Source organism: Emys orbicularis, chromosome 7, assembly GCF_028017835.1.
Source record: "Emys orbicularis isolate rEmyOrb1 chromosome 7, rEmyOrb1.hap1, whole genome shotgun sequence".
Classification (NCBI taxonomy): domain Eukaryota; kingdom Metazoa; phylum Chordata; order Testudines; family Emydidae; genus Emys; species Emys orbicularis.
In genome coordinates this window covers 71167849-71195457 of record NC_088689.1, presented here as the reverse complement: position 1 = coordinate 71195457, position 27609 = coordinate 71167849, and the positions used below count along the sequence as shown (strand labels likewise).

At 48.6% G+C, this 27609-nt stretch overlaps 1 protein-coding gene across 1 annotated transcript in view; it reads right to left on the bottom strand.

Moving 5' to 3' along the window:
• Positions 1-18169, bottom strand: part of ANTXRL (ANTXR like) — a 75991-nt gene extending 57822 nt beyond the window's left edge. The window contains exon 1 of the mRNA XM_065407860.1: positions 17913-18169. Within this exon, the coding sequence (XP_065263932.1) occupies positions 17913-18169 (257 nt within the window). The remainder of the gene's footprint in view (positions 1-17912) is intronic.
• Positions 18170-27609: the final 9440 nt, after the last annotated feature.

Below are 27609 nucleotides of genomic sequence, written 5' to 3'. Positions count from 1 at the left end.
TGCTCTGCCAGAACATGGAAAAAGCAGGCATTGACAGAGGAAGCATGGTCCAGTGGTTAGGGTGCACACCTAGGATTTAGGGTTCAATTCCCCACTCCACCACAGGCTTTCTGTGTGATCTTGGGCAAGTCATTTAGTCTCTCTGTGCCTCAGTTCTCCCTCTGTAAAATAGGGGTAATAGACTGGTCTTATCTCACAGGGGTGATGTGAAGACAAATCCATTATCAAGGTAATGGGGCCATGTAACTACCTAAGATAGACAGAACGGGCCTCCTTATGTAGCCCTGCCCCTATGATCACATGCTATTGTTTTCTGGGCGACCCCTGCCTCATTCACTGCACAAATCGGATGCCATGTAGTAAACGAAATAGCAGGCACCACGTTGGACAGTGGGGATACAAATAAATGTTGCAACGAGGCACGCCAAGCTAGGAGCTCTGCCTCGGCGCATCCTCGAGATCAGATTCCACACGGGACCTACATGCCGAAAGAGAAATTCCACTCCACCCCCGCCCCACATGCATGTGCAGTGTCACTAGAACAGTGGGGTGGTGCTAGTGGAGGAACCCTTTCCTGTGGATTGGAGGGATAGCTCAGTGGTTTGAGCATTGGCCTGCTAAACCCAGGGTTGTGAGTTCAATCCTTCAGGGGGCCACTTAGGGATCTGGGGCAAAATTAGTACTTGGTCCTGCTAGTGAAGGCAGGGGGCTGGACTCGATGACCTTTCAGGGTCCCTTCCAGTTCTAGGAGATAGGTCTATCTCCATATATTAGAATTAAAAAATGTATGTTCTTCTGACTCCATTAGGCTCCTTTGAAAATCCACTCTGAGCGATGATAGCTCAGCTAAATCCAAAAAAGATTTCCAATGGTCTTTGCAAGGAACAAGCCTACCCCATGCCTCAGTTTCTTCATGGGTACAATGATTCTGCCTTCCTTTGTAAAGTGCTCGGAGAGCTACTAATGAAAAGCACTATCTAGGAGCTAGGTATGATCCCTTCTATTATTAGTATGTCCAATTTAGAGACTATTTCGGGCTGGATTTCAAGTTTCTACCCACAAACCGCTGTGGGGTTAGCGCGATTTGAAAAGAATGATCACAACAGATTTTCTTTATTGTGCCAAAAATGTATCTTTTTCACCCACTGCCTACTCAAAAATAGCGGAACTGTTTTTGCTCAATCTTAAAAAAAAATTCACCCCCTGGCAGAGAACAGACCTGTAAATATCAGCCTGGAAGGTGAAAGCTGGAGAAATTTTTCAGCTTACTGAAAACAGCCCATTAGAATAGAAATACTTAAGCAAGGCAACCTTAGTGCTAGGCATTGCTATGTGCTCTGCCTATAGTGAAGGCCCTAGTTCTGGAATTCGTATGAGCATGTAACACCAGTTGGAGTTTTGCACACCTAGGGGCATGTGAATGGAAATGACTGTGATCAGATTCATGCGGGGGAGGGGGGATTAACTCTGAAAAGCAAGTGAGATCTGTCGTGGGCTGGAGTCCTTATATTTGATGCTCCCAGGTCGGCAATGCTCCAAAAGGGGTTTGTGCCAGATCCCTGTGCTTTGCCACCCATCGGCTGGAGGCGGTCCAAAAGGCAGCGGGTGTGAGGCATCCTCCATACAATGCGTCCCTTACACCATCACTCCCACCTGGAAAGCACCGCTCGGGCTGGCTGCAAATAGGTGTCAGGAAATCCAACTGCTTGGAAATCAGCTGGTGGATGCCTCCAAATAAACAGCGCCAGAGGAGTGTTCAGCACAAAGTTAACATCAAAGGATCTTCCCCACTCCGCCCCTCATAGTTCAGACTTGTCATCTCTTGCTGTGTGTGATGCCCCAGTATGGGCGACATTGGTGATGCCAGACCCACCAAAATCCGACTGGAGCAGACAGCTGGTCTGCGAGGGCCGAGCTAGGTAAGAACCCGTTTGTTTCCTATATAGCATTGTTTTTGCCATGTCTTTTTGCTTGCTTTTTCATATGTAAGTCTATACAGATGTGTGTGTGTGTGTATTATATATATATATATATATATATATATATATATATATATATATATATATATCCTTATTTGTTACCCTAAAGGCCTGATCCTGCACCATTGTCATCAATGACAGTTTTAATACAACTAAGAACAGGGCTTACAATGGTAAAACATTTGCTAGACTATGCACTAAGGCCCCATTCTGCAAGGTGCTGAGTGCTTCCTGTGAGGACCTGAGCACCCTCAACTCCAGCTGAAATCACTGCGGTACTCAGCAGCTGCCAGATGTGGGTCCTTAGTTCTGCAGAATCAGTGACGTTTTTCTATCAGCATCTAACAATTGTAAGGCAAGTCTTAGCTAGAGTGTCTGTCTGAGGCCAGCAAAACCCATTCTGAACCCATCTCCTGATGCCCGAGGATAGTGAAGGGGCAGGCCTTTGAAAGATGCTTAGCACCACAAAGTAGGTGTATGTTTTTAACAGTGAGAATGCTGGATTCTCCATCACTGACAACTTTTAAATCAAGACTGGATGTGTTTCTAAAAGCTCTGCTCTAGGAATTATAATGGGGCAGTTCTGTGGCCTGTGTCATACTGGAGGGCAGATGAGAGGATCACAGTGGTTCCTTCTGGCCTTGGAATCTATGAATCAATGAGAGTACTGCAGGTATAAACATAGGCACAGGAAGTAGGGGTGCGCAGTGTGCAGCACCCCCAGGATTTATGCAGGGCCACTGGCCCCGCGCCCAGGGCTCCACTCCCCGGCTCGGGTCCCGGGGGCTGGCTCTATGCCCCGCTCCCCAGCCGCTGGCTCCGCGCCCGGGGTCCTGCTACTGGCCCTTCAGACGGGACTCCGCTCCCCAGCCACTGGCCCTGGCCGCCAGCCCCACTACCTGGCTGCTGGCCCTGCACTCCACTCCCCAACCTGGCACCTGGGGCTCGGGTCCCGGCCACTGGCCCCACTCCCCGGCCGCTGGCCCTGTGCCTGGGGCCCGCACCCAGGGCCCCACTCCCGGGACTATGCTCCCCGGCCTCTGGCCCTGTGCCCGGCCCCACCCACCGCTCCCAGGCCTCCGCTCCCGAGGCCCCATGCCCGGCCCCCCACTCCCGGGGCCCCACACCCGGGGCTCTGCTCCTGGCCCCACACATGGGGTCTCAATTGCTGGCCTTTGCCCGGAGCTCCGCTCCTGGCCCCACACCACTCCCAGTTCTGGTCACAACCTTGGCCCCTTACCCCTGTCTGGATCTCCCCTCTCCTGGAGACACAGCCCTGCTCCCAGCCCCAGCTCGGGGAGGCAGGGGGGTGGAAAGGGGAAAGGGGGCTGGCTTTCAGCACCCCCTCTGCTAAAAATGTTCCAGCGCCACTGGGTATAAATGGACATTTGCACATCGGGACCTGCACTGGAATGTTGTTGCTTTAGGCTGTTTTTGTCAGTCCCTTAAAATCATTCAGGCCAGGATCAGAGTCTGTTAAATAAGCAGCAAATGAACACTGGATAACTGCCACTGACGAGGCTGGATTATTGTCCTGCAATGCCTGAGCCATCATCGCCTCATAGAAAGGTAGAGCTCCTGGCCTGTCCAAGCGCCAGACCATCAGCGAAATGACACAGTTCTCACAGGCCTCCAGGAGAGAGCCAAGACAGAGTCAGGTTCCTGAACGCTGGCAATGGAGCCAATCAATGCTAAGCGTGCAGAACGGATGGCAGGGCTGAACAATGCAGTCCCTAGCCCCACATAGACCCCAGTGGAAGGCATGCGGAGATGCAGCAGACATGAAATCCTGCTAGTCCCTGGCCTGGGGATTTGGACTGGTGGTGGATCATACAGTGCATCTGTAGATCACTGCTCAGAGTGTTCTGGGTCCCTCTCTGTGCTTGAACTAGAGGATGAGAGTCTGTTACAGCCTGAGTCTCCAGCTCAAGCTGTAGACTGATGCTTTTGGCTCTGAAGGTCCCTGATTCACTCAAGTGTCAGCCCAGGTGAGGTGGTCACATCAGCCAGGCCTCAGGCCTGATTGACTCCCCCTCTCTCCCCACAGGGAGCTGTGGTGACCCAGTAAGTCGATATTCTCTGTGGCTCATGGAGACGTATCAGTAAAAAAGGCCTGGCAGTGGCAATGCTGTTCCCCAGGCCACCATTGCCCCGTCCCCCACGACGCCCCCAGAGCCAGCTCCTCAGCATCTCCCCACCCCCACAGCTCCCCCAGAGACAGCATCTGGGCCTCCCCCCCAATGGCACACCCAGATACGGCATCTGGGCCTCCCCCCCGATGGCACCCCAGAGATGGCTCCTTGGCATTCCGCACCCCACAGCTCCCCCCAGAGATGGCTTCTGGGCCTCCCGCCCATGGTACCCCCAGAGATAGTTGTTGGGCCTTCCCACCCCTCAGTGTCAACTCCTGGGCCTTCTCCCTCCCCCCCGAGAGCCAGCTCCTGGATCTCCCCACACACACCGTGGTGCCCCCAGAGACAGCTTCTCAGCATCCCCACCCCATGGTGCCCCCAGAGCCGGCTCCTTGGTGTGCCCCCTCCCCTACAGCATGCCCAGAGCATCCCCCCTCCCCCACGTGCCGCACATGGAGATCCCCAGGGAGGCAGCGGTGCCCCCCCAGCTGGTAGCAGTAGCAACCAGAGCTCCTATGTCGCTGCCTTTCTGGGCAGGGGAGGAGACTCGGCCTCACCCGCAGCAGCAGCCTATCAGCCAGGAGGCAACATTTTACCCAATGTGTCGGGCACAGGGGGTGCCTTGCCCCTCCCCCCAATCCATCCCATCCATGGCTGAGACTCATGGGGGAGCAGAAGATGAGGCAGCGAGCAGCTGCTGTGGGCAGTGACATGCCGGAGGAGACATTCCGGGTCAGGTTCTGCTGTAAATCCAGAGTGATCCCAATGAAATCACAGGCTAATGCGGCCGGGACCAGATTAGGATAAGGCCCAACGAATGCAAAACCCACAAAAGCCATGCACTGTGAGTGAGCTCCCCATGCTGGGAACGCCGTTCTGTTACACAAGACACAAAAAGAAGAGTCAGCAAACCACAGCCTAGCAAAGAATGCACTCCCTGTCCCATCCGGGAGCCCTGAGCAGCAGCTGCCTGCCTGAATTTCCCACTGATGCCTCTCTGGGGAAATGGGGCTGAGGTGAATCAGCATCTCAGAGGGGTGAACCGAAAAGCTGTGACAACCAGGGCCTAATTCTGCTCCTGCTTCCACCGCAGTAAATCAGGAGTGACTCCTTTTAAGTCAATGTAGTTTTTATATCCATGTCACAGCTGGGGTGACAGTTATCACAGACACCTTAGGGATGTCTGTGAGACAATCAGGTGTGAGACTGGGTGGATCACAACAAGAGCGCGACTCCTCAAGGGGTGGTGTAAGCCGATTCCCACCTGAAACCAGGCGGGCAAAACTGGCACAGAAGAGGTATCATTCATGGCCGATTTACAGCAACATGCAGAAAACAGAGGGGCTGATCTCTGCTCCAGCCCCCATACCCCTCTCCATAAAGCCATCTTTGCCCCCCTCTACCTCTGCTTCTCCTGAGAGGCGCAGCATAGAATCTGCACTGGAACGTATGTGACTCAAGATAGAGGCAGGGGCTGCCCTGAAGAGACCAAGTAGATCAATAGGGTACAGTGCATACAAGCTCCATAATTTAGCAGTGAAAGTGGATGCCCTGGGTCTTGCTAGCTAGTAAATATTTCCAATACTATCTGATCATCTATGACGAATAGGACACACTTAGGAACAGGGACTGTTTCTGCAGATCATCTATCCCATCCCCAATCCTGCTGCCGTTAAAATCCATTGCTAATCTGCTTTAGATATCAGTAAATGCAGCATCAGGCATGTAATTCCCAGCGCTTCATGGAGGCTAGTTTTAAATGTCCCAAGCAATGGACTTCCATGTGGAGTTCATTCCACCGCACAATAGATATCAATGCCGGGAAGATTGTGCCTGAAGTTTCCTTTGATTCATTTCATCCCATTGCTCCTAATTACACCCCTCTTGTGCTACTTTAAAGGGTCCCTCTTCCTGCTGCATTTACAGCCAACAGATACATATAAATGGCAGTGCCAAAGCCCTGCTCTCCCCTACTGAGGTTGAAAACGGGAGGGGGGGCGGTGAAGCAGGTTTTTTGCTGAGTTTCTGCCTATTTGCCTATATCTGATAGGGAGGCGCTCCAGGCTGAAGGCAGAATTCCAGGATGGTCTCAAAGCAAGAACGGACTCCACCGTTCTAACCCATTGTTCTATAGACGTGCTGGGCTTAGCTTGGGCCATTGCACTCCCGGAGCGCAGTGCCTGCTTACCCCGGGGCTAAAGCTGGCCCAGCCCGTCACAGGGATGAACATGTGTCTCAGTAGAGCCCTTTGCTCTGAAATCTGCAGTTTGGTTGTTATTTGGCGAGAGCTAATTGCAGCCACAACCACATTCTAGACAGCAGGGAAATTCTGCACATCGGCATTAGTGGCTCTGGAATTACAGCAAAGCCTCAGGGCACTGAGTTTGTTGTGGTTTCAGACATGCACATGCACATCCATCCGTCCCATGGCTCTGTTCTCCTGAGCCAGCAGAGTATCGGAAGTGACAAGACTCCTCCTCTCCTGAGCACTGGCCTGGAAAGGACCCTTTGTGGATGGATCACCCAGGTAAGAGGGACCGGCATTTGTATTCCAATAACATCTAAACACCCCAGCTGAGATCCGACTGTGCTATTCTGCCCACTGTCCAAACATATCGTAGGAGACAGGCCCTGCCCCAAAGAGCTTACAACGTAAATAGACAAGACAAGGGATAGGAGGGGGACCAAAGGCACAGAAAAGCAACTCGCTGAGGGTCAGGATTCGAACCCATTTCTTCTAGGGCCCAGGCCAGCAGGCTAGCTGCTGATGCACACTGCCTCTCAAGGTAGCTGTGTCCAAAAGGCTTTAAGAGTGGGACCAGTGCCAGGCCAGGACACTATCCCCTCACTGAGAGCTTTTCTCCCATGAAATAAAATGGCTGTAAAATTACCCAGCTCCACATTGTTATCTACTATGTGTGCCTCCCTCGAAATGCTGCCACTGGTCTGATCACTATCAGTCTGACCATGTGACCAAGCCAGCTCCCTCCTGCAACTTCCCCAACATCTAGCCACAGAAATGGGCAGCGCACGGGGAAAGGAAACCCAAAGCCAGACACGGAATTTAGCCAGTCAGCCCACTACTGGTCTTAGAACTTTTGCTATTACCAGTACAGGGCCTCAGACACACAGTTAAGCAGTTCTGGTTCTATTCAGCAAAGCCAAGGCCCTTACTCCTCGCTGCTCTCCGTCACTCAGGAGGCACTTCTACTGACCAGGAGGCAGCAAAATGAGGCACTTCTGCTGAGTGTAATGTGCAACAGCCATGCTTCTTCTCTCCATTTGTGCATAAAGGACCCAGTCCTTGCATGCCTTGTGCAAATTCACGTTGTGAGATTCAGGGCATGCAAGCTCACACCCAGAAGTGATAACTCACTCCCTACAACTATATGCTTATGGAGCATGACCCAAAACCCAGTGAAGTCAATCGGAGTCTTTCAATTTACTTCCTTGGCTATGGCTCAGGCTCTTACTATATAAAATGCAGTTCCATACAGATATATGCCTTTATTTAAATATTGCAGATGAGATGCTTTTTTCTTCACTCTTTTAGTTATACACGAGCCATATAACAAAATCACTGTTCATTGGTTCGCTTTGTACTGTCTTTACGCTTTTTCCTTTTTGGATTTAATTGTTTTTTTTCTTTTTGCCAAAAGGCAGCTCTGCTTGTGTAATATCGGACAAAGTACAAATAAACACAACCTGCTTCCAATAACAAAGTTATGTCCACAACAAAGCAAACATTTGGCAGAACTTGCCAGCTATTGTCCATGGTTACATAACATCTAAACATCAGCTACACTATACCCCAGTGAAGAAAGACAGATAGGAAAAAATACCAGCAGATCAGGGTTTGATAATAATACACAATATTGCCTGCGGGCATTCAGATTCCTTGAGTCATGGGTTTTTAACACCAGAAGGGACCACTGTGATCATCTAATCTGACCTCAAACATAGTGATATATTTGGTATAAATGACTAGGTCAGATTATGAGAATCAGAGAGAGAGAGGCATAGATAGATAGATAGATAGATAGATAGATAGATAGATAGATAGATAGATAGATAGATAGATAGATAGATAGATAGATAGATAGATAGATAGACTGTATGGGGATACATAGATGGATATATAGGGTGCATGGGGATAGATATATAGATAGATGGAATGGGTGTATGGGGATAGCGAGATGGATGGATGGGGTGCATATAGATAGATGGGGTATATGGGTATAGACAGATGGATAGATGGGGTGTATGGGGATAGATAGATAGATGGGGTATATGGGGATAGACAGATGGATAGATGGGGTGTATGGGGATAGATAGATAGATGGGTGGATGGGGATAGATCATGGGTTTTCAAACTGGGGGTCGGGACACCTCAGGGGGTTGCGAGGTTATTACCTGGGGGGTTGCGAGCTGTCAGCCTCCACCCCAAACCCCACTTTGCCTCCAGAATTTATAATGGTGTTAAATATATTTTAAAAGTGTCTTTAATGTATTAAGAGGGGGTCGCACTCAGAGGCTTGCTATGTGAAAGGGGTCACCAGTACAAAAGTTTGAGAACCACTGGGCTAGATAGATGGATAGATGGGGTGTATGGGGATGGATAGATGGGGTGTATGTGGATGGATAGATGGGGTGAATGGGGATAGATGGATGGATGGGTTGTATGGGGATAGATAGATGGATATATAGGGTGTATGGGGATAGACAGATAGATGGATGGCTGCCTGTATGGGGATAGATAGATGGATGGGGTATATGGGGATAGATGGGGTATATGGGGATAGATAGATAGATGGGAAATATGGGGATAGATAGATAGATAGATAGATAGATAGATAGATAGATAGATAGATAGATAGATAGATAGATAGATAGATAGATAGATGGGGTGTATGGGAATGGGTAGATGGGGTGTATGTGGATGGATAGATGGGGTGAATGGGGATAGATTGATGGATGGGTTGTATGGGGATAGATAGATGGATATATAGGGTGTATGGGGATAGACAGATAGATGGATGGCTGCCTGTATGGGGATAGATAGATGGATGGGGTATATGGGGATAGATGGGGTATATGGGGATAGATAGATAGATGGGGAATATGGGGATAGATAGATAGATAGATAGATAGATAGATAGATAGATAGATAGATAGATAGATAGATAGATAGATAGATAGATGGGGTGTATGGGAATGGGTAGATGGTTGAATGGGGTGTATGGGGATAGATATATGAGTAGATGGGGTGGATGGGGATTGATAGATAGATGAATGGATGGATGGATAGAGATAGATGGTATATGGGGATGGAGAGATGGGGTGTATGGAAAAGGGTAGATGGATGGATGGAGTGTATGGGGATAGATAGATGGGGTGTATCGGGATGGATATATGGAGTGTATGGGCAGGGCTTTGGAGCGGAGCCCGGAGCTGGAGCACGGAGCAGCTCCGGAGCAGTGGAGCTGCAGGTTTTTGCCTGGAGCTGGAGCAGAGAGAGAGAGAGAGATGGGGTGTATGGGATATACAGTATGAGGTGTATGGGAATAGAAAGATGGATGGATGAGACAGATGGGGATAGATAACTGGATAGATGTGTTCTATGGGGATAGATAGATAGATAGATAGATAGATAGATAGATAGATAGATAGATAGATAGATAGATAGATAGATAGATAGATGAATGAAGGGGTAGACAGATGGAGAGATGGGGTGTATATGGAGAGATGGGGTGTATGGCGATCGATAAATAGATAGATGGATGGGGTGTATGGGGATAGATAGATGGATAGATGGGGTGTACGGGGATGGATAGATGAATGGATGCAGTATATGGGGATACATAGATGGATATATAGGGTGTATGGGGATAAGATAAATCAGTAGATGGGGTTTATGGGGATAGATAGATGGATGGATGGGATGGATGGGGATACACAGATGCATATATAGGGTGTATGGGAATAATTAGATGGATGGAGTGTATGGGGATAGATAGATGGATAAATGGAGCGTTTGGGGATGGATAGGTGAATGGATGCACTGTATGGGGATATATAGATAGAAATACAGAGTGAATGGGGAGAGATAGATGGATGGATGGGTGTATGGGGATACATAGATGTGTAGATGCGGTGCACGGGATGGATAGATGGGGTGTATCGGGATGGATAGATGGGTTGTATGGGGATGGATGGATGGCTGTTTTGGGGTAGATAGATGGATAGATGGGGTATATGGGAATGGGTAAATGGATGGATGGGGTGTCTGGGGATAGATAAATAAATGGATACATGGAGTGTATGATGGTAGAAAGATGGATAGATGGGATGTATGGGGATAGATAGATGCATGTATAGGGTTATGTGGATAGATAGATGGGTGGATGGGGCAGATGGGGATTGATAGATGAATGGATGGATAGATGGAGATAGATAGATGGTATATGGGGATGGAGAGATGGGGTGTATGGAAATGGGTAGATGGATGATGGGTTTATGGGGATAGATAGATGGATATAGTGTATGGGGATTGATAGATGGGTGGATGGGTGGGTGCATGGAGATACAGAGATGGATAGATGCGGTGTATGGGGATAGATAGATGGGGTTTATCGGGATGGATATATGGAGTGATAGATAGATGGCTGTATGGGGATAGATAGATACATGGGTGGATGGAACGGTGGATGGGGATAGAATGATGGATAGATGGGGTGTATGGGGATGGGTCTATGGATGGATGGGGTGTATGGGGATAGATGGATAGATAGATGGGTTATATGGAGATAGACAAATAGATAGATGGATAGATGGGGTGTATGGAGATGGGTCTATGGATGGATGGGGTGTATGGGGATAGATGGATAGATGGGGTGTAGGGGAATAGATTGATGGATACATGAGATGCATGGGCATTGATACATGAATATATAGGGTGTATGAGGATAGATGGATGGATGGGTGTATGGAGATAGATAGATAGATAGATAGATAGATAGATAGATAGATAGATAGATAGATAGATAGATAGATTAGATCTGTTGGATGGGGATGGATTGATGGGGTGTATGGGGATGGATAGATGTGGTTTATGGGGATAGATGAACGGATCGGGTGGATGGGGATGGATAGATGTATGGATGGGGTGTATGGAGATGGATAGATGGGGTGTATGGGGTGGATAGATAGATAATTACAACCATATTCAGAAATTTAGTCCTGCTATAATCAATTAAGTTTAAGGGGCAAACTCAGCTCTCCTTATTTACATGAACTCCCGCAGATTTCAGTGGAATCTTTCTGCGTCAGGATCTCACGATCAGATCCCAGATGTACTGTTGAATCAGGGTTAGGCGGTACAGTAACTCCTCACTTAACGTTGTAGTTATGTTCCTGAAAAAAGCAACTTTAAGTGAAACGATGTTAAACGAATCCAATTTTCCCATAAGATTTAATGTAAATGCGGGGGATTAGGTTTCAAGGAAATATTTTTGGTGCAGACAAAAGGCAATATATACTGTACAGTACTGTACTGTACTGTGGTGGGGAGGTGCCCCTGGCTTACCCCTGGGGCTCAGGGCTGGGGGCGCGGGGTCTGGGAGGGAGTTAGGGTGTGGGAGGGCACTCAGGGTGGGGTGCGGGGTCTGGGAGGGAGTTAGGGTGTAGGAGGGCACTCAGGGTGAGGGTGTGGGGTCTGGGAGGGAGTTAGGGTGCGGGAGGGCGCTCAGGGTGGGGGTGCGGGAGGAGGCTCAGGGCTGGGGCAGGCAGGAGGTGCAGAGCACTTACCTGGGGCAGCTCCTGTTTGGTGCAGGGGGTGTGCAGATGGCTCTGTACAGCGCAGCACCGCCCCCATGGCCGCGATTCTGGGAGCCGCGATTCTGGGAGCTGCCCTCTCCACCCGGCAGGCAGGGCCACCCGGAACGCAGGGGCTTTAGGGGCTTCAGGGCCCTGGGCTAAGGGGGCCCCGGGGCCCTGGCCTGCAGCTCTAAAGCCCCTTTCGGAATGCAGCCCTGCGAGCACGGGCCGGAGGACTCAGGAGGAGCAGGGGCAGCTGCGCAGCCAGCAGCCGGAAAGAAGCGGTGCTTTTCCCTTCAAAGCCGGTCGGAGAGAAGCGGCGCTTTGAAGGGAAAAGCGACGCTTCTCTCCGGCCACTGGCTGCGCGGCTGCCTTTGCTCCTCCTGAGTCCTCCAGCCTGTGCTCGCAGGGCCGCATTCCGAAAGGGGCTTTAGTGCTGCAGGCCAGGGCCCCAGGGCCCCCTTATCACAGGTCCCTGCAGCCTCTAAAGCCCCTGCGTTCCGGGTGGCCCTGCCCGCGGGGAGGGGGCAGCTTCCCCGCTCGCTCCTTCCCTCCCTCCCAGAAAGTCCTAAGTGCCGCCAAACAGCTGTTTGGGGAAGTGCTGGGAGGGAGGGAGGAAGGGAGCGGGAGGAGGCAGAGAAGAGGAACTTGTGCAATGCTCCCTTGTAAAGTCAGCCAAACGACATTATAAGGGAGCATTGCACAACTTTAAATGAGTATGTTCCCTAATGGAGCAGCGACGTAACTTGAAACAACGTTAAGCGGGAGGACGGTAAGTGAGGAGTTACTGTACAGCATATGAGTGCTTGGTCTTCCAGAGAGGTTGGTTCCCATCTTGACATAGGCCACGAGCGAAATGAGGCCAATATTTTCAAAAATGGGGGTCTAAAGTTAGGTGACTGAGTCCATAGTGGGGGACCTAAAATAGTGGTGTGATTTTCAAATGTGCTGAGATCCCAGCATCTCCCATTAGCCGCTGTCCTAGGTGTCCAAGCCTGGATTTAGCCATCCATTTTTAAATAATGTTGACCTAAATCTAGTGGGTTTCCCTCTGATCCAGTGCACACAATCAGCACACAGAACAGCAATCAGTGCTGAGACCCCCTGCAGAGAGATGCGGCAGAAGTACCTGAGACAGATCAATATCCTGTGCTTAGGTCAAGTCCTTGGACTGGAACAGCGGGAATGTGGCAAGATGGGCAAAGATTCATAGAGAGGACTGGGGGGTGGAAACCTGCACAGTTCCTATTTGCTCTAGCCAGTGCCTGTACTCCATCATTTTTGTGAGTACTACATTCACTCAGAACGTTTAAAACAAAACGATGGGGTTTTTGGCTTTCCTGGCACATACAATGTCCTTGCCAACCTGGGCTTTTGAAAATAAAGCACCCAGTGTGTAGAGACTGGGTGACTCTGGGGACTGGCAATAGCTTGCAGCAACCTTTAGGTCATCAGTCCAAAAGTGACCCGGGGCAATAATTACGGAAAGACCTTCCCATCTGGTGACTGTGTGGCCTGGATGTAATGAGTCTTAATCACTTCCCCAGAGGACTAATTGGTCTCCTTGTTGGAAGTGTCAGCAGAGAGGCCAAGGAGGGAATGGGCCATGAAGGCCAATCTCCCATCTCACCGCAGAGACGGGGCACTTCCAGAGCAGGGTTGATGCATGCTGGCAAGGACACTGCAGGGGAAGCTTGCACAGCCATTGTCTGTCCTGTGGATAAACAGAAGTCTGCAACCCCCAAGTCTGCCCAACTCAATATTGCTTAAAATATAAATGATCTTTGTGAAACGCCCCAGTTAGAGGAATGCAGAAATATATCCGAAAATCTCAAGTTCCTTCTTTCTCCGTCCACATAGTTTAAAAATAAGCAAAAGGATTTTTTCACATTCAGTACATTAAAATACACATAGCTATGTGGCTCAGACCTGTCATGTCAAGCACTAGCCAGGAGCAGATGTTCATGGCAGAGTTAGAAACCCCTTTAAACTAAGGACTTATAATTGCTGCACTGATAGACAATTATAGTGATGCTACCAGGCGCCGCTATAATTAGAAAACACTAGAGGTCAGTTGTTGTTTTTTGCAAGTGCATTTCAACACAGTGGCAAACAAGAGGTGGATGTCAACAGCAATGTAGCAGAGGAGAGAGGGATAACACAACATAAGGATGTCACCATGTGATCTGAACAGAGTCAAGTGACCAAACCCCTGAGCAGAGGATGTAGCGCAGAGACAGGCAGCTGGATTCTTATGCAGCCTGAGGGCTGTCAGCAGCAGCCGGGAGGCCACTACCCCAAGAAGCTGTGAATTAGTAAACTTGAGGGACCTGTGCCAATGGGTTCAGCAGAGGCTAAGCACCAGTCTGGTGTCAACTCCTGAGCACACACAGCTCCCATGGCCTACAGCAGGAACTGTGGGTGCTCAGCATCTCTGAAAACCAGGACATTACTATATAAACATCAGTGCAATTGGAGATCAGCCCTCTGATTTCTGAGTCCCCTAGCCCCCTGTAACCAGCACACTGGAGTAAGGGAGCCCTACACTTACAACATTTCCCCTAGCATCAGTCTGAACCAGAAGAGCCCTACCTTCTGAATTACCAGAGCCACTTTCCATAACTTGAAGGTGTCCCCTCCAAGTACCAACAAAGGCTGCAGGGGAGGGATAGCTCAGTGGTTTGAGCATTGGCCTGCTAAATCCAGGGTTGTGAGTTCAGTCCTTGAGGGGGCCACTTAGGGATCTGGGGCAAAAATCTGTCTGGGGATTGGTCTTGCTTTGAGCAGGGGGTTGGACTAGATGATCTTCTGAGGTCCCTTCCAACCCTGATATTCTATGATTCTAATGCTGCTCCAGCACAACATACCATGGTAAGAATACAGAGGGCAGATTGTATCTACCTGTGGTAGCTATAAGAGCTTTGCCCTGACCTTCTGCTTTGTGTGGAATGACACCCTCTAGGAGGTCTGAGATAGGTCTTTGCTTTTTTCCCATGTCAGGCCTTCATATACCCATGGTTCAGTCCCTTTGCTCTGAAGCTGCCTATCCCATAGAGTTAATACAGGAAGATGTAATCTACATCAGAAGGAGGAAAAACTGCACAAACTCAGCAAGTTTCTCTTTCTAATTGGCACCATATATTATACCAATAACTTCACCAGCGCATGATCTTTTCCCCTCTGCCGGCTGATGTCTTGAGGATTTGATCCCTGCAGATGCCAGCTGGCAGGATGAAAAAGAAAATCATGCCCTGACAAAGTCATTGCGGTAATGTACAGTGCCTGCACCAATAAGGGAAGAAACTTGTTGTATTCCTTCAGTCTGCCTGCTTTTGATATGAGATAACATCTTCCCACAAGGGAGCAAAGTAACAGAAAGGACTTATTAAAGTCATTCTGGTTCACCCAGACTGACTTCTCAGACACGCCCTGTCATTCATTCAGAGCGGACCTCACAGGCCATAGGACTCAAGCCTAGATTTTTCATTGGGGGAGGGATAGCTCAGTGGCTTGAGCATTGACCTGCTAAACCCAGGGTTGTGAGTTCAATCCTTCAAGGGGCCATTTAGGGATGTGGGGCAAAATCAGTACTTGGTCCTGCTAGTGAAGGCTGGGGACTGGACTCAATGACTTTTCAAGGTCCCTTCCAGCTCTATGAGATAGGTATATCTCCATATATAATGGCAACATTTCAACCCCATTGTTATCCATCTAATTAAGACTGAATGTCTCTAATTCCAAACTGGCCAGGCACAATGGAGGAAGGCAATCCACAATGTCCTGTATAGGATGTGATGGCACCACTTGGTGGCATACAATGTCTAGCGCTGCTATATTGTTGGGGGTTATCCCATTAGAAGTTGGACCCAGAAATGCTCCCTGATTCACATCTGAATAAATGTGATTCCAAAAATGTGTATGTTACAGTCTCAGTTTCACCCATTCCCCTCTGATTGGCCATCCTCCCTTCCAACACTCAGAGATTCCCCCCACCCTGTCAACTCTTACTTATTATCTGGCTCTGTCCTGCTAAACTGTTCCAAGAGCCAGAGTCCATCCATCCATCCATGAGATCTGTCCTCAGAAATCCCCTTGCTGCCATACCACCAGTCACGTAGAAAAGCAGTAAGGGCCAAATACAACTTCAGTTTGTACGCACAGCTCCCACCGACATCCCTGGACATTCTGCTACAGCACGAGGGAAGCACATAGACCATAGACTGTGGGGCTTTCACATAATCCTTGCAGATTTCTTTCTTGTAAATGTCCTACTCCCGAAAGGCCAACAGGAATTTCACCATTGGTTTCAGTGGGAGCAAGTTCAGACCTTAAAACCACAAGAAACTCTTTCAACTTAAATGGCCAAATTACCTCTTTCGCATTTTTCATTCCAAACAGTTCAGCTTTTATTCTCTTGCAGACTTTCATGGCCTGATCTTGCTATGATTGAAGTGGATGGGAGTTTTGCCATTGACTTTAATGGCAGCAGGATTGGACCCTACACATAGATCATCTATACCACCATCACAATCAAGTCAGAGAATCAAGTTACATCACAATTTCAATGTATAGGTTTGACAGTACCTTAACCAATATCTAAAGCCTTAGATTTGACTAGGCATATAATAATGACATTTTAAGGCAAGGAAATTACATTGTATGAAGTTATATACATGTCCTATCCTGCCATAGAAAGTACCCCAATCTCAAACACCAATATCCATTTTTACTGATTTTTTTTATTACATCCTGGAGAACAGCATGATAATGTTGATAATAACAATTCAAAATCTTGATACAAGTGCATTTGATGCTGGAGTCAAAAAGCCCTGTAATAAACCTTAGTAGGCAGGAGGGTATTTTGTGATGCATGTTCCTGGAAAACAACAACTGCCGTAGGAAGTCTTTCCATCCTTTTGCTTTCAGAGCAAAACAAAGTCACCATCTTTTGTTGAGAAGGTGCTTTTTGGCCCAAAGCTCAGCAGAAGGCCTGATAGAGTGAACAATTCCCTCGCTAGACACACACACACACACACACACACACACACAGAGCCATCACCTGGTCAGATGCACATTGAAAAAAGCTCCAATCTTTAGTCATGTTTTAACATGTGCTAACTAAAGCGTCTTGACTAGCACAACTGTAAATTCTACTGTAGGCGGGACACAAACATTTCTTGCTTGTCATGTTGAACCCAAGGCTGCATGCTAGAGTTAAACACAACTAGGAACGAGCACCCCTGCCCTCTAACACTTGTGTAGTGTCTACACTAGAATTTACAGTTGACTTGAGTACCACGTGTTAAAACACATCTACAAATTCCGGTGTAGACATACCTTAGGCCATATTTAAACTAGGATAATAGGTAGTATCTAAAAATTTGTTAGCCAATATGTATTAACTAACATATTTTAAACACTAGTGTAGACAACCCCCCAGAGATTAACCATGACCAGCTAACACGTTTTTAAATACGTTAAACCAGGCCTGTAAACAATTGCGACAAACAACTGTTGGATTCTTTAAATTAACCAGAATGCACAGGCTATACTGTACCCCAGAATTAACCAAAGGCCAAGGGTGATAGCCTAGAACTAAGCAAATTCTTTGGATTCAAGCCTAGAACTAATTAAATGCAAATGGTTACAGCCTAGAACCGACCAAATCCCTTAACATCCCAGAATTAACGCAAGTCGCGCATTATGCGCTACTAACCGCGCATTAGCGGGCTCTCCCGAGCGTGGCTGCCTTTGCTGGGCCACCGAGACTCTGAAAAGCCCTGTGCCCCGTGTGTGTGACCTGAGCTTCCCTGGCTGGGGGTGCCTTTGCTTTGCACAGTGCTCTCTTTGTGTACAGGGCGCGGGCAGCGTGGGAGGGCGGCATGCCCCGGCGATCCGCCCAGAGACCAGCAAAGATCCCCGCTGCAGCAGCAGGGCAAAGGCAGTGAAGGGTGAATAACCGCTTTTAAATGGGACTGTCACTTACTTATCCAGGACGAAGTAGAGATCGAAGGCCCCGTGACAGGACCGCTGGTCGTCTCGCCCTTCCTCCTCCGGCTCTGCTTGGGCGCAGGACGCCAGGCTCCAAATGGCCAGCAGGAAGGCGCAGAGGAAAGCCGCTTTCTCCACGCAACTCCCACGACTCGCCATTTTCTTCCTCAATCTCTGGCCCCCTCCCCCGCCCCGCAGCCCTCGGAGTCTGTTCAGAAGCAAAGAAAAAGTTTCCGATCTCCTCTCAAACATGCGCAGAACCAGATCTCGGCTCCCCCACCCCACTGGTCCATGCAAGGGCAGAGTTGCTGCTGGGGGTGGGGGAGATTTCTGTGTGGAAGGGGGGCTTGGATCGGAGTCCGGATGGACGGTACCTAAAGCCCCATCCTCCCGCCCCTCGCTAACAGGGTTTAGTTGCTAGAGTAGCAACTCAGCCCCAATTTCCTGCGTGCCTCCTCCCATAGGGAGCGAACAGATTCGTAGGGAGGGGGAGACAGGATCTTATGGTGGGGAAGCTGAGCTGGGACTTTCCTGTTCCGGGCTCCAGAGCGGGGAAAGGAGAGCACGGCTGCAAACTAACAAGAGATGCACCCCCCTTTCCCCCCCCCCCAAACACACACACACCCGTCCCCCACACCCAAAACACCAGAGCTATGCCCAGGGTACAGCTCGGGTCTGCCTGCTCTCCCTCCCTGAGAGTCAGCTCTGGATTCGTTTGCTGGCAAATCTGTTTTAAGTCTCTCACTCTAGTCTTCTTGCAGCCTCCCTGTTCCCGTCGGAGGCAGCTGGTTTTACAACCATGCTCTGTGTTTAGGGACCCTAAAGCAACTAGGACCGGTCACCGCTTTGCTATTTATTGAGTGTATTTCATGGGCACGGCCGGGGAGCAGTTCTGGAATCATGCAACAGGGTAAAGGGCTAGGAGGAAGAATTGTAGCGAAGCGATGTGTCTTGACCCCAGGCGAACGAATTGTAGCGATCTGTCTGGACCGCATCACTGGGAACGAGTAGTGCAAAGGGGCTGTTGGCTTCACGGATGTTTATTCAGCTGCTGCCTTTTTGTTTAAAGAGGAATCGATTTAACCCACTCTCACAAGTGTCATGAAAACAGTTCGGGCTCCTACCGAGCTATCCATTGTTTTTAAAGCGCTGCTTTTAAAACAATCCAGATAGCCCTCAGATCTATTAGTCGCCCAAATGCCTCTGGTCAATAACAGTAAACTCCTCCGCTCCCTAGCTGCTCATTACCCTCTGTGCCTCGCGATTTCCAGTCGCGAAAAGAATTCCCAGGGAGGTGGATGAGGGCGAACATTTTACATCGGAGAGGCAGCCTTGCAATTTCCCAAACATAACGAATCGGTGCCTCTTTCCACCGTTGTTATCAATCCACCTTGCCCCTGTCACACGCCTTTTCGATCCCCGTGCAAAGGAAAATGCCCGGTTGCTGTAGTACAGGTTGCTGCTTTCCCCCACCTTTTTTACCCCACGATTAAATGTTTTCTTCTAATGATAAAAACGAACACAGAGAGAGAGACTTGTGTATTGTGGGTGTCATATACGTGGGTACAGTGTAGGTACGGTTAAAATAAATCACTGAATTGAGGTTTTACACAACAACAGATACTTGGACTTCCAACCTCCCATCACCACCACCACCACCATCACCACCACCACCACACACACAAAAAATCGCCCTTAAAGAACTGGCCAACGCCCGCATTGATCTGGATGCGGCATATGAAATCTGAATAATTAGCAGTTTCCAGCCGCCCATCTCCAAGCTGGGAACTAACTCTCTCCCCCCGCCCCCCATCGCCCACCAGTCACAGTTCCTGAGAAGGGACTGGGATTATATGACCTGATTAATGCCTAGAGCCACAGAGAGGGATGCGAGTAGAGTCACTTTGGATGAGAGAGTTGGAAACTGACGTTGCTCTTTCTTTGGGGGAAGGTTCATTGCCAGAGAATGAATCCACAGCGATCATGGGGGTTAGAAGGCAAATTGCTCCAATTATATTGTCCCAAGGACTCCTAACCTGTCTCTCATCACAACCCCAAGAGAGATGCTCCCCCTGCAGAGAACAAAGTTCTTTCTGAGGACGGGGAGGGGGTCTGGTTGTTTCCTTGCTCTCAGTGACAAAGAGGAGCCTGGATCTGGAAAAAGGGGTAAACAGCGAGGTGGCAAAATTTGCAGATGATACAAAATTACTTAAAATAGTTAAGTCCCAAGCAGACTGCGAAGAGTTCCAAAGGGATCTCACAAAACTGGGTGACTGAGCAACAAAATGGCAGATGAAAATCAATGTTAATAAATGCAAAGTAATGTATGTTGGAAAACATAATCCCAACTGTACATGTAAAGTGATGGGGTCTAAATTAGCTGTTACCACTCAAGAAAGATCTTGGAGTCATTGTGGATAGTTCTCTGAAAACATCCACACAATGTGCAGTGGCAGTCAAAAAAGCTAACAGAATGTTGGGAGTCATTAGGAAAGGGACAGATAATAAGACAGAAAATATCACATTAACTCTATATAAATTCATGGTACACCCCATATCTTGAATACTGTATGCAGATCTGGTGGCCCCATCTCAAAAAATTCATATTGGAATTGGGAAAAATAGACTCATAGACTTTAAGGTCAGAAGGGACTGTTATGATCATCTAGTCTGACCTCCTGCACAACGCAGGCCACTGAATCTCACCCACCCACTCCTGTAACAAACCCTTAACCTATGTCTGAGTTACTGAAGTCCTCAAATTGCGGTTTAAAGACCTCAAGGTGCAGAGAATCCTCCAGCAAGTGACCTGTGCCCCACACTGCAGAGGAAGGCGAAAAACTTCCAGGGCCTCTGCCAATCTGCCCTGGAGGAAAATTCCTTCCCGAACCCAAATATGGTGATTGGTTAAACCCTGAGAATGTGGGCAAGACTCACCAGCCAGCACCCAGGAAAGAATTCTCTGTAGTATCTCAGATCCCACCCCATCTAACATCCCATCACAGACCATTGGACATATTTACCTGCTAATAATCAAAGATCAATTAATTGCCAAAATTAGGCTATCCCATCATACCCTCCATAAACTTATCAAGCTTAGTCTTGAAGCCAGATATGTCTTTTGCCCCCACTACTCCCCTTGGAAGGCTGTTCCAGAACTTCACTCCTCTCCCTCCCTGATATTTATCCCTCTGGTATATTTATAAAGAGCAATCATATCTCCCCTCAGCCTTCTTTTGGTTAGGCTAAACAAGCCAAGCTCTTTGAGTCTCCTTTCATAAGACAGGTTTTCCATTCCTCAGATCATCCTAGTAGCCCTTCTCTGTACCTGTTCCAGTTTGAATTCATCCTTCTTAAACATGGGAGACCAGAACTGCACACAATATTCCAGATGAGGTCTCACCAGTGCCTTGTATAATGGTACTAACACCTCCTTATCTTTACTGGAAATACCCCACCAAGACCACATTAACTTTTTTAACGGCCATATCACTTTGGCGGCTCATAGTCATCCTGTGATCAACCAATACTCCGAGGTCCTTCTCCTCCTCTGTTACTTCCAACTAATGTGTCCCCAATTTATAACCAAAATTCTTGTTATTAATCCCTAAATGCATGACCTTGCACTTTTCACTATTAAATTTCATCCTATTACTATTAATCCAGTTTACAAGGTCATCCAGATCTTCCTGTATGATATCCCGGTCCTTCTCTGTATTAGCAATACCTCCCAGCTTTGTGTCATCCGCAAACTTTATTAGCACATTTCCACTTTTTGTGCAAGGTCAGTAATAAAAAGATTAAATAAGATTGGTCCAAAAACTGATCCCTGAGGAACTCCTTCCAGCCTGACAGTTCACCTTTCAATATGTCCTTTTGTAGTCTCCCCTTTAGCCAGTTCCTTATCCACCTTTCAATTTTCATATTGATCCCCATCTTTTCCAATTTAGCTAATAATTATAGAAAAAGGTAACAAAAATGATTAGGGATATGGAACAGCTTCCATATGACGAGAGATTAAAAATGGGACTTTTCAGCTTTGAAAAGAAACGACTAAGGGGGGATATGATAGTGGTCTATAAAATCATGACTGGTGTGGAGAAAGTAAATAAGGAAGTCTTATTTACGCCGTCTCGTAACACAAGAACTAGGGGTCACCAAATGAAATTAATAGGCAGCAGGTTTAAAACAAACAAAAGGAAGTATTTCTCCACACAACACACAGTCAACCTGTGGAACTCCTTGCTAGAGGATGTTGTGAAGGCCAAGACTATAACAGGGTTCAAAAAAGAACTAGATAAATTCATGGAGGATAGGTCCATCAATGGCTATTAGCAAGGATTGGGAGGGATGGTGTCCCTAGCCTCTGTTTGCCAGAAGCTGGGAATGGGCAATAGGAAATGAATCACTTGATGATTACCTGTTCTGTTCATTCCCTCTGGGGCACCTGGCATTGGCTACTGTCAGAAGACAGGATACTGGGCTAGATGGACCATTGGTCTGATCCAGTATGGCAGTTCTTAAGTTCCAAAGCAATCCTTTCACAGTGTCACATTAGCATCTCCTGTCCTGGACAACAGATAGCGCCAGAGGCAAAGTTTTGAGCTGAAGTGTGCATTGGGGTGGGAATTAAATCCCTCTCACTGTTATAGGCTGATCCCTTGATACTTGCCTCTTTAGTGCTGAAACTATCAGAAGGGCAGTTTGGTCCTCTCACCTCCAATCCTGCGGGATCCAAGCTAAAGATTCCTCTGATCTAGTGGGTTTTCAAACTTTTTTCATTTGCAGACCCCTACAAATTTTCAAATGGAGGTGTGGACCCCTTTGGAAATCTTAGACATAGTCTGTGGACCCCCAGGGTCAAAACCCACTGCTATAGGGAAGCTACGCAGGGCATGTTCCCTCTGTGTTGTTGCTTGCCGCCTCAATGCCCGTCCTCGTGTGTGGTGGGGGGCAGATTTGCCATTGAAAATATGAACCTGGTGTATATCTATGGTGTGTGAATGTGTATGGATGTGTTGTGTTTCTTTGTGTACCTATGAGTGCCGCCTCTATGCAGCATGGTGTGTATTTCTGTGTGAGGTGCATGGGTGCAAGAGAGTGTGTATGTTTGCGGCTGACTTTGCCTATGGATGGGAAGCAAAAGGTGTTTGGTGTGACCATATGGGAGCATGCACGTGTGTATTGAGTGTATATATTTGGTGCGTATGTATAGGGGTGTGTGAGAGGAGTGTGTGTTGTGTGCGTATGTGGGGTGTGCATGCAGGACTGTTGTGTATGGTGTGTGTAGGAGTGTGTGTTGTGTCTGTCTGTAGTTGGGAGGGTGTGTAGATGTGGTAGGGGTGGGCATTTTGTGTGTATGTGAGGTGTGTGCAGGAGTGTGTTGTGTATACGAGATGTGTATGTGCAGGAGGGTGAATTGTGTGTTTACAGGACTCTCTCTGTGTTGCTGTGTATGTGTGCTATGTGACTGTGTCTGCATGTGGGGGATGTTATGTGCAGGAGTGTGTGTTGTGTGTGTGCAGGACTCTGTGCATATCTTGTGGTACATGTGTTGTGCGTGTTGTGTGTCTGTATGTGGGGTGTAGCAGTGTGTGTGTGTGTGTTCACATAGCAGCGGCCCCGCCTGCCCCAGGCCGGGCCACCCGCCCCTGCCGCCGGGTCCGGGGCTCCGCAGCACTAGTTCTGTGCCGGGACGGCGGCCAGCGACGGGGCGAGGCTAGCAGCCCACACCCTCCCCCCAGCTTCCCGGCGGGCTGGCACTGTCCGGCCCGGCCGGGCGGGGCAGAGGGGGAGCGAGCTAAAACGGCGGACGCCGGGCCCCTTCGCCAGCAGCCGCAGCCCGGCCAGGCTGGGACACCAGGCCAGCAAGTCTCTGCACCGCGCAGATATAGGCGGGGCTCGGAAACGTACCGCCCCCGGCTCTGTTACAGCCCCTCCCCCCTACACACACAACTGTACCTACACAACCCCCTCACACCAATACCCCCACACAGCCCTCCCACTTACACCCCCCCAAATACACACACAGCCCTCTGACCTACACCCATCCACCTACACACACCGCCCTTCCACCAACACACACAAAAATACACACACAGCCCTCTCACCTACACCATCCACCTACACACACAACCCTCCCACCTACACTCATCCACCTACACACACAGGCCTCCCACCAACACACAAAAATACACACACAGCCCTAGCCCTCCCACCTACACACTCCCCATATACACACAGCCTTCACACACACACCCCTCTCCCATCATCACACACAAAAATACACACACAGCTCTCCCACCAACACACACACAGTGGCAGTCCTCACACCTACACATACACACTGCCTTTCTGCCTACACACACAAAATACACAAATAACTCTCCCATCTACACCCACCCACCTACACCCCCCCCCCAAACACCAGGGCCGGCTCCAGGCACCAGCCTACCAAGCATGTGCTTGGGGCGGCACCTGCAGGGGGGCGGCGCTCAGGCCCCAGAGCGGGCCGCGACTGGGCTCGCCGCCCTTCCCGCGGCGCTCTGGCCGCCGGGGAGAGGGGAGCGGCGGCGGGCTCGCCGCCCTCCTCCCGGCGCTCCGGCCGGTTGGGGAGAGCGGCCCCGGCCAGGCTCACTGCCCTCCCCGCAGGGGGGCGGCGGGAGGCTTTTTTGCCGGGGTTGGCAAAAAAGCCAGAGCCGGCCCTGACAAACACATACACAGCCCTCCCACCTACACACACAGCCCTCCCACGCACATAGCCCTTCCACCTACACACACATTGACAGTCCTCACACCCACACATACACACAGCCTTTCTGCCTACACACACAAATACACACACAGCCCTCCCACACACGCACACAGACTCGCAGCCCTCCCCATATACACATACACACACAGCCCTCACATACACACAGCCTTTCCGCCTACCCACTAACAGCCCTTTCACACATGCAGCCCTCTCGCCTACACACACACAAATACACACACAGCTTTCATACTCACATGTTTAGCTCTTCCACACACAAATATACATACACAGTTCTCCCACCTACACTTGCACACACAGCCCTCCGACCTACACACACAAATGCACTCACCGCTCACTCAAACACACACATTAATCACGCACTCACACAGCCCCTCACATCAACACATACAAATACACACACACACACACACACACCCCTACCCTCACACACACACTTGTAAGACAATCACACTCACATATGGGCGCAGACACACACCTCCCCCCTCTGTTGTGTAAGTTACTGCTAGTAAATCTTGAGCCAACGCTAAAGCTACAAGCAAACCGGCTCTGTTTTCGTTTCACGTTTCCTCGCTGGACCCAGTTCAGAAAATCAGTCCGCCCCTGGCTGTAGGCGGCTCAGCAAGAAAGAGGATCAAATGGTTTTAGCCGACAATTTGCCCCCTATAAACCATGCCCGCCTGAAGTTGAATGCACTGCTTGTGTTAGCCACTTTTTCTGCCCTGGCCATTTCAGCCCCAATGGTTAACTTAGATCATGGAGATGGAAATAAAAACAACCCACATCCTATGTGTTGAGACACACAAAAAATGAACAAGTGACTTCAGGGCAATGAGAATCCCCGCCCCTAGGCTGAGAGCTCAGTGCTGCCCACTAGGCGTCCTTTCGCGGGGAAATGTCTCTTTCCCGGGCTGCTGCAGACGTGTCCGAGGCGCAAATGTGCCAAGCGCAGATCAGAAACAGATTTCCACCCCTCTACATGCATTGAAATCAATCCAGTGAATTGCCTTTTAAAATCAAAGCCAAATGCTCATCGCTTCGGATCCCTTTGGTGCTTGACAAAGATCTGGTTCCTGTCCGTGTTGCATTACCCCACACCGTGCTTTTCAACCTGAAATAAACTATAGTACGCATCGCGTATCTTTTGACATTTAAGTGGCTCGTGCACATTCACCATTTTTCTTACCCGTTCTGCAGCGTATCACTTTTTCATTCCGGATCCCTCATAAACAATCGATTGCGTTGCTCCTTTATATGCACGGGGTACACGTGCAGAAAGACAATAAACAGAACACCCCAGTGACTATCTATTCATGCCCATTGGGACCCTGTAGCACATCAGTGGGGCATACTTGAAGGCTTGTATAAAATTGGGAATAGTATAATAATCATGCAATTATAATTATTGAACTGAGAATCAAGAACATTCTGAATTAAAAGTCTGTTCCCCCTCCCCCTTTGCTGTGTCCAGATATTACAGAACTACTCGGTAATGATTTCTTCAGACTTTAAATACCAATGTGTGCCAGGGCACAGCACAGTGGTTAGAGGAGATTTTTGACTTAATTCTTGCTCCACTCCAGCTCTGCAGAGCTATAGCTTTGTTTCACATTTTGGTATTTCCAGGGTTCACATTCTCAGGGTATAAGATCAGCATCAGCATAAAGAGATGCCCAGTTAATTGCGTCATGCCCTGTGCAAACTTGACAACTCCGGTTACTGGTGGGTAGGTGAGATGGCGTCTAACCCCTTTGTCTAATCAAACTGGGGAGGGGGTGTAGCGGGGGCGGGAGGGGACAGGGAGTGGGGTGGGGAGCTGCACGATTGAAAATGACAAGAACGCCTATGTTCATTTGCTCATGCATTGCTCAAAATAAAACCAAACCAACTGCATCCAGTCCCATCAGCTCATCTGACAGTAACCTCTAGATCCTGTTTCCATTAGGGAATCGATACAAATAATCTTAGCACATTTTCTTGTAATGGTTCATGCGCCCTAATGCAAAAGGTGGGTTTTTAAAAAAAACCCGTTCCCTGTATATTATTAACCTATTTGCATGTAAATTGCGAAATATAAACAAACAGCTCCGGCAATGGGAATTTGCCGATCTCATTTATGTGCCACATACATCCAATTTCAGAAAATTTATCCAAAGAGATTTTAAAAGGCCCCAGCATCAGATAAACCCCTCCCTTGATTGGTGATTAGCCGCTGGAATAATAGCTGTATGTAATGCTTGGACCCGTTACCAGATTATCTATGTTCCTTTCTGCATGATCGGAATTCTTAAAGAAAGTTAAAATCCCTGCTCTATCCTCTCTTTAATCCCTTCAATATATTTCGCGTAGTGTAGGTTTCACTTCCTTTGTTGGTATAAGATTACTCTTGAATTGCAGCGAAAATCCCTCCTTTCAAAAGCATTACAAAGTTGACATTTCTCAATACAAGCCAATATTTAGATTACATGGACGTTAATCAAATAACCCGGGTTATTTCATTTGTCAACATGTTCACAAGAATTTTCTACCAGGCGTTAAAGGCATTTATAGGGAACGACATCTTTCAAAAGCAATGTTGCTAGCCCAGATATAGGGAATATTTGATCATGACAAGACAGCTGATGGTTATATTTTACATACCAGCTGTTTCAGAAATCGTTCGATACCCCAAATAGATCCATACTTTCTTTCTTGTGAGTGCCTCCTATGAGGCAAAGATTGTTTTATTGTAAAACATTTTTTACCATCAGACCCGAAGTGTCCACAGTCCCTAGAATAGCCCTGTAAATCAGAGCATTCAGGCAGAGATTGCGGGAGACTGATTCACAGGAAATTTTTAAGAAACACCCAAACGAACCCCCTTTTCCAAGTCCCATCCAGAGGAATTGAGCAGCGTTTTTAGTACCTAGTATCCCACAAG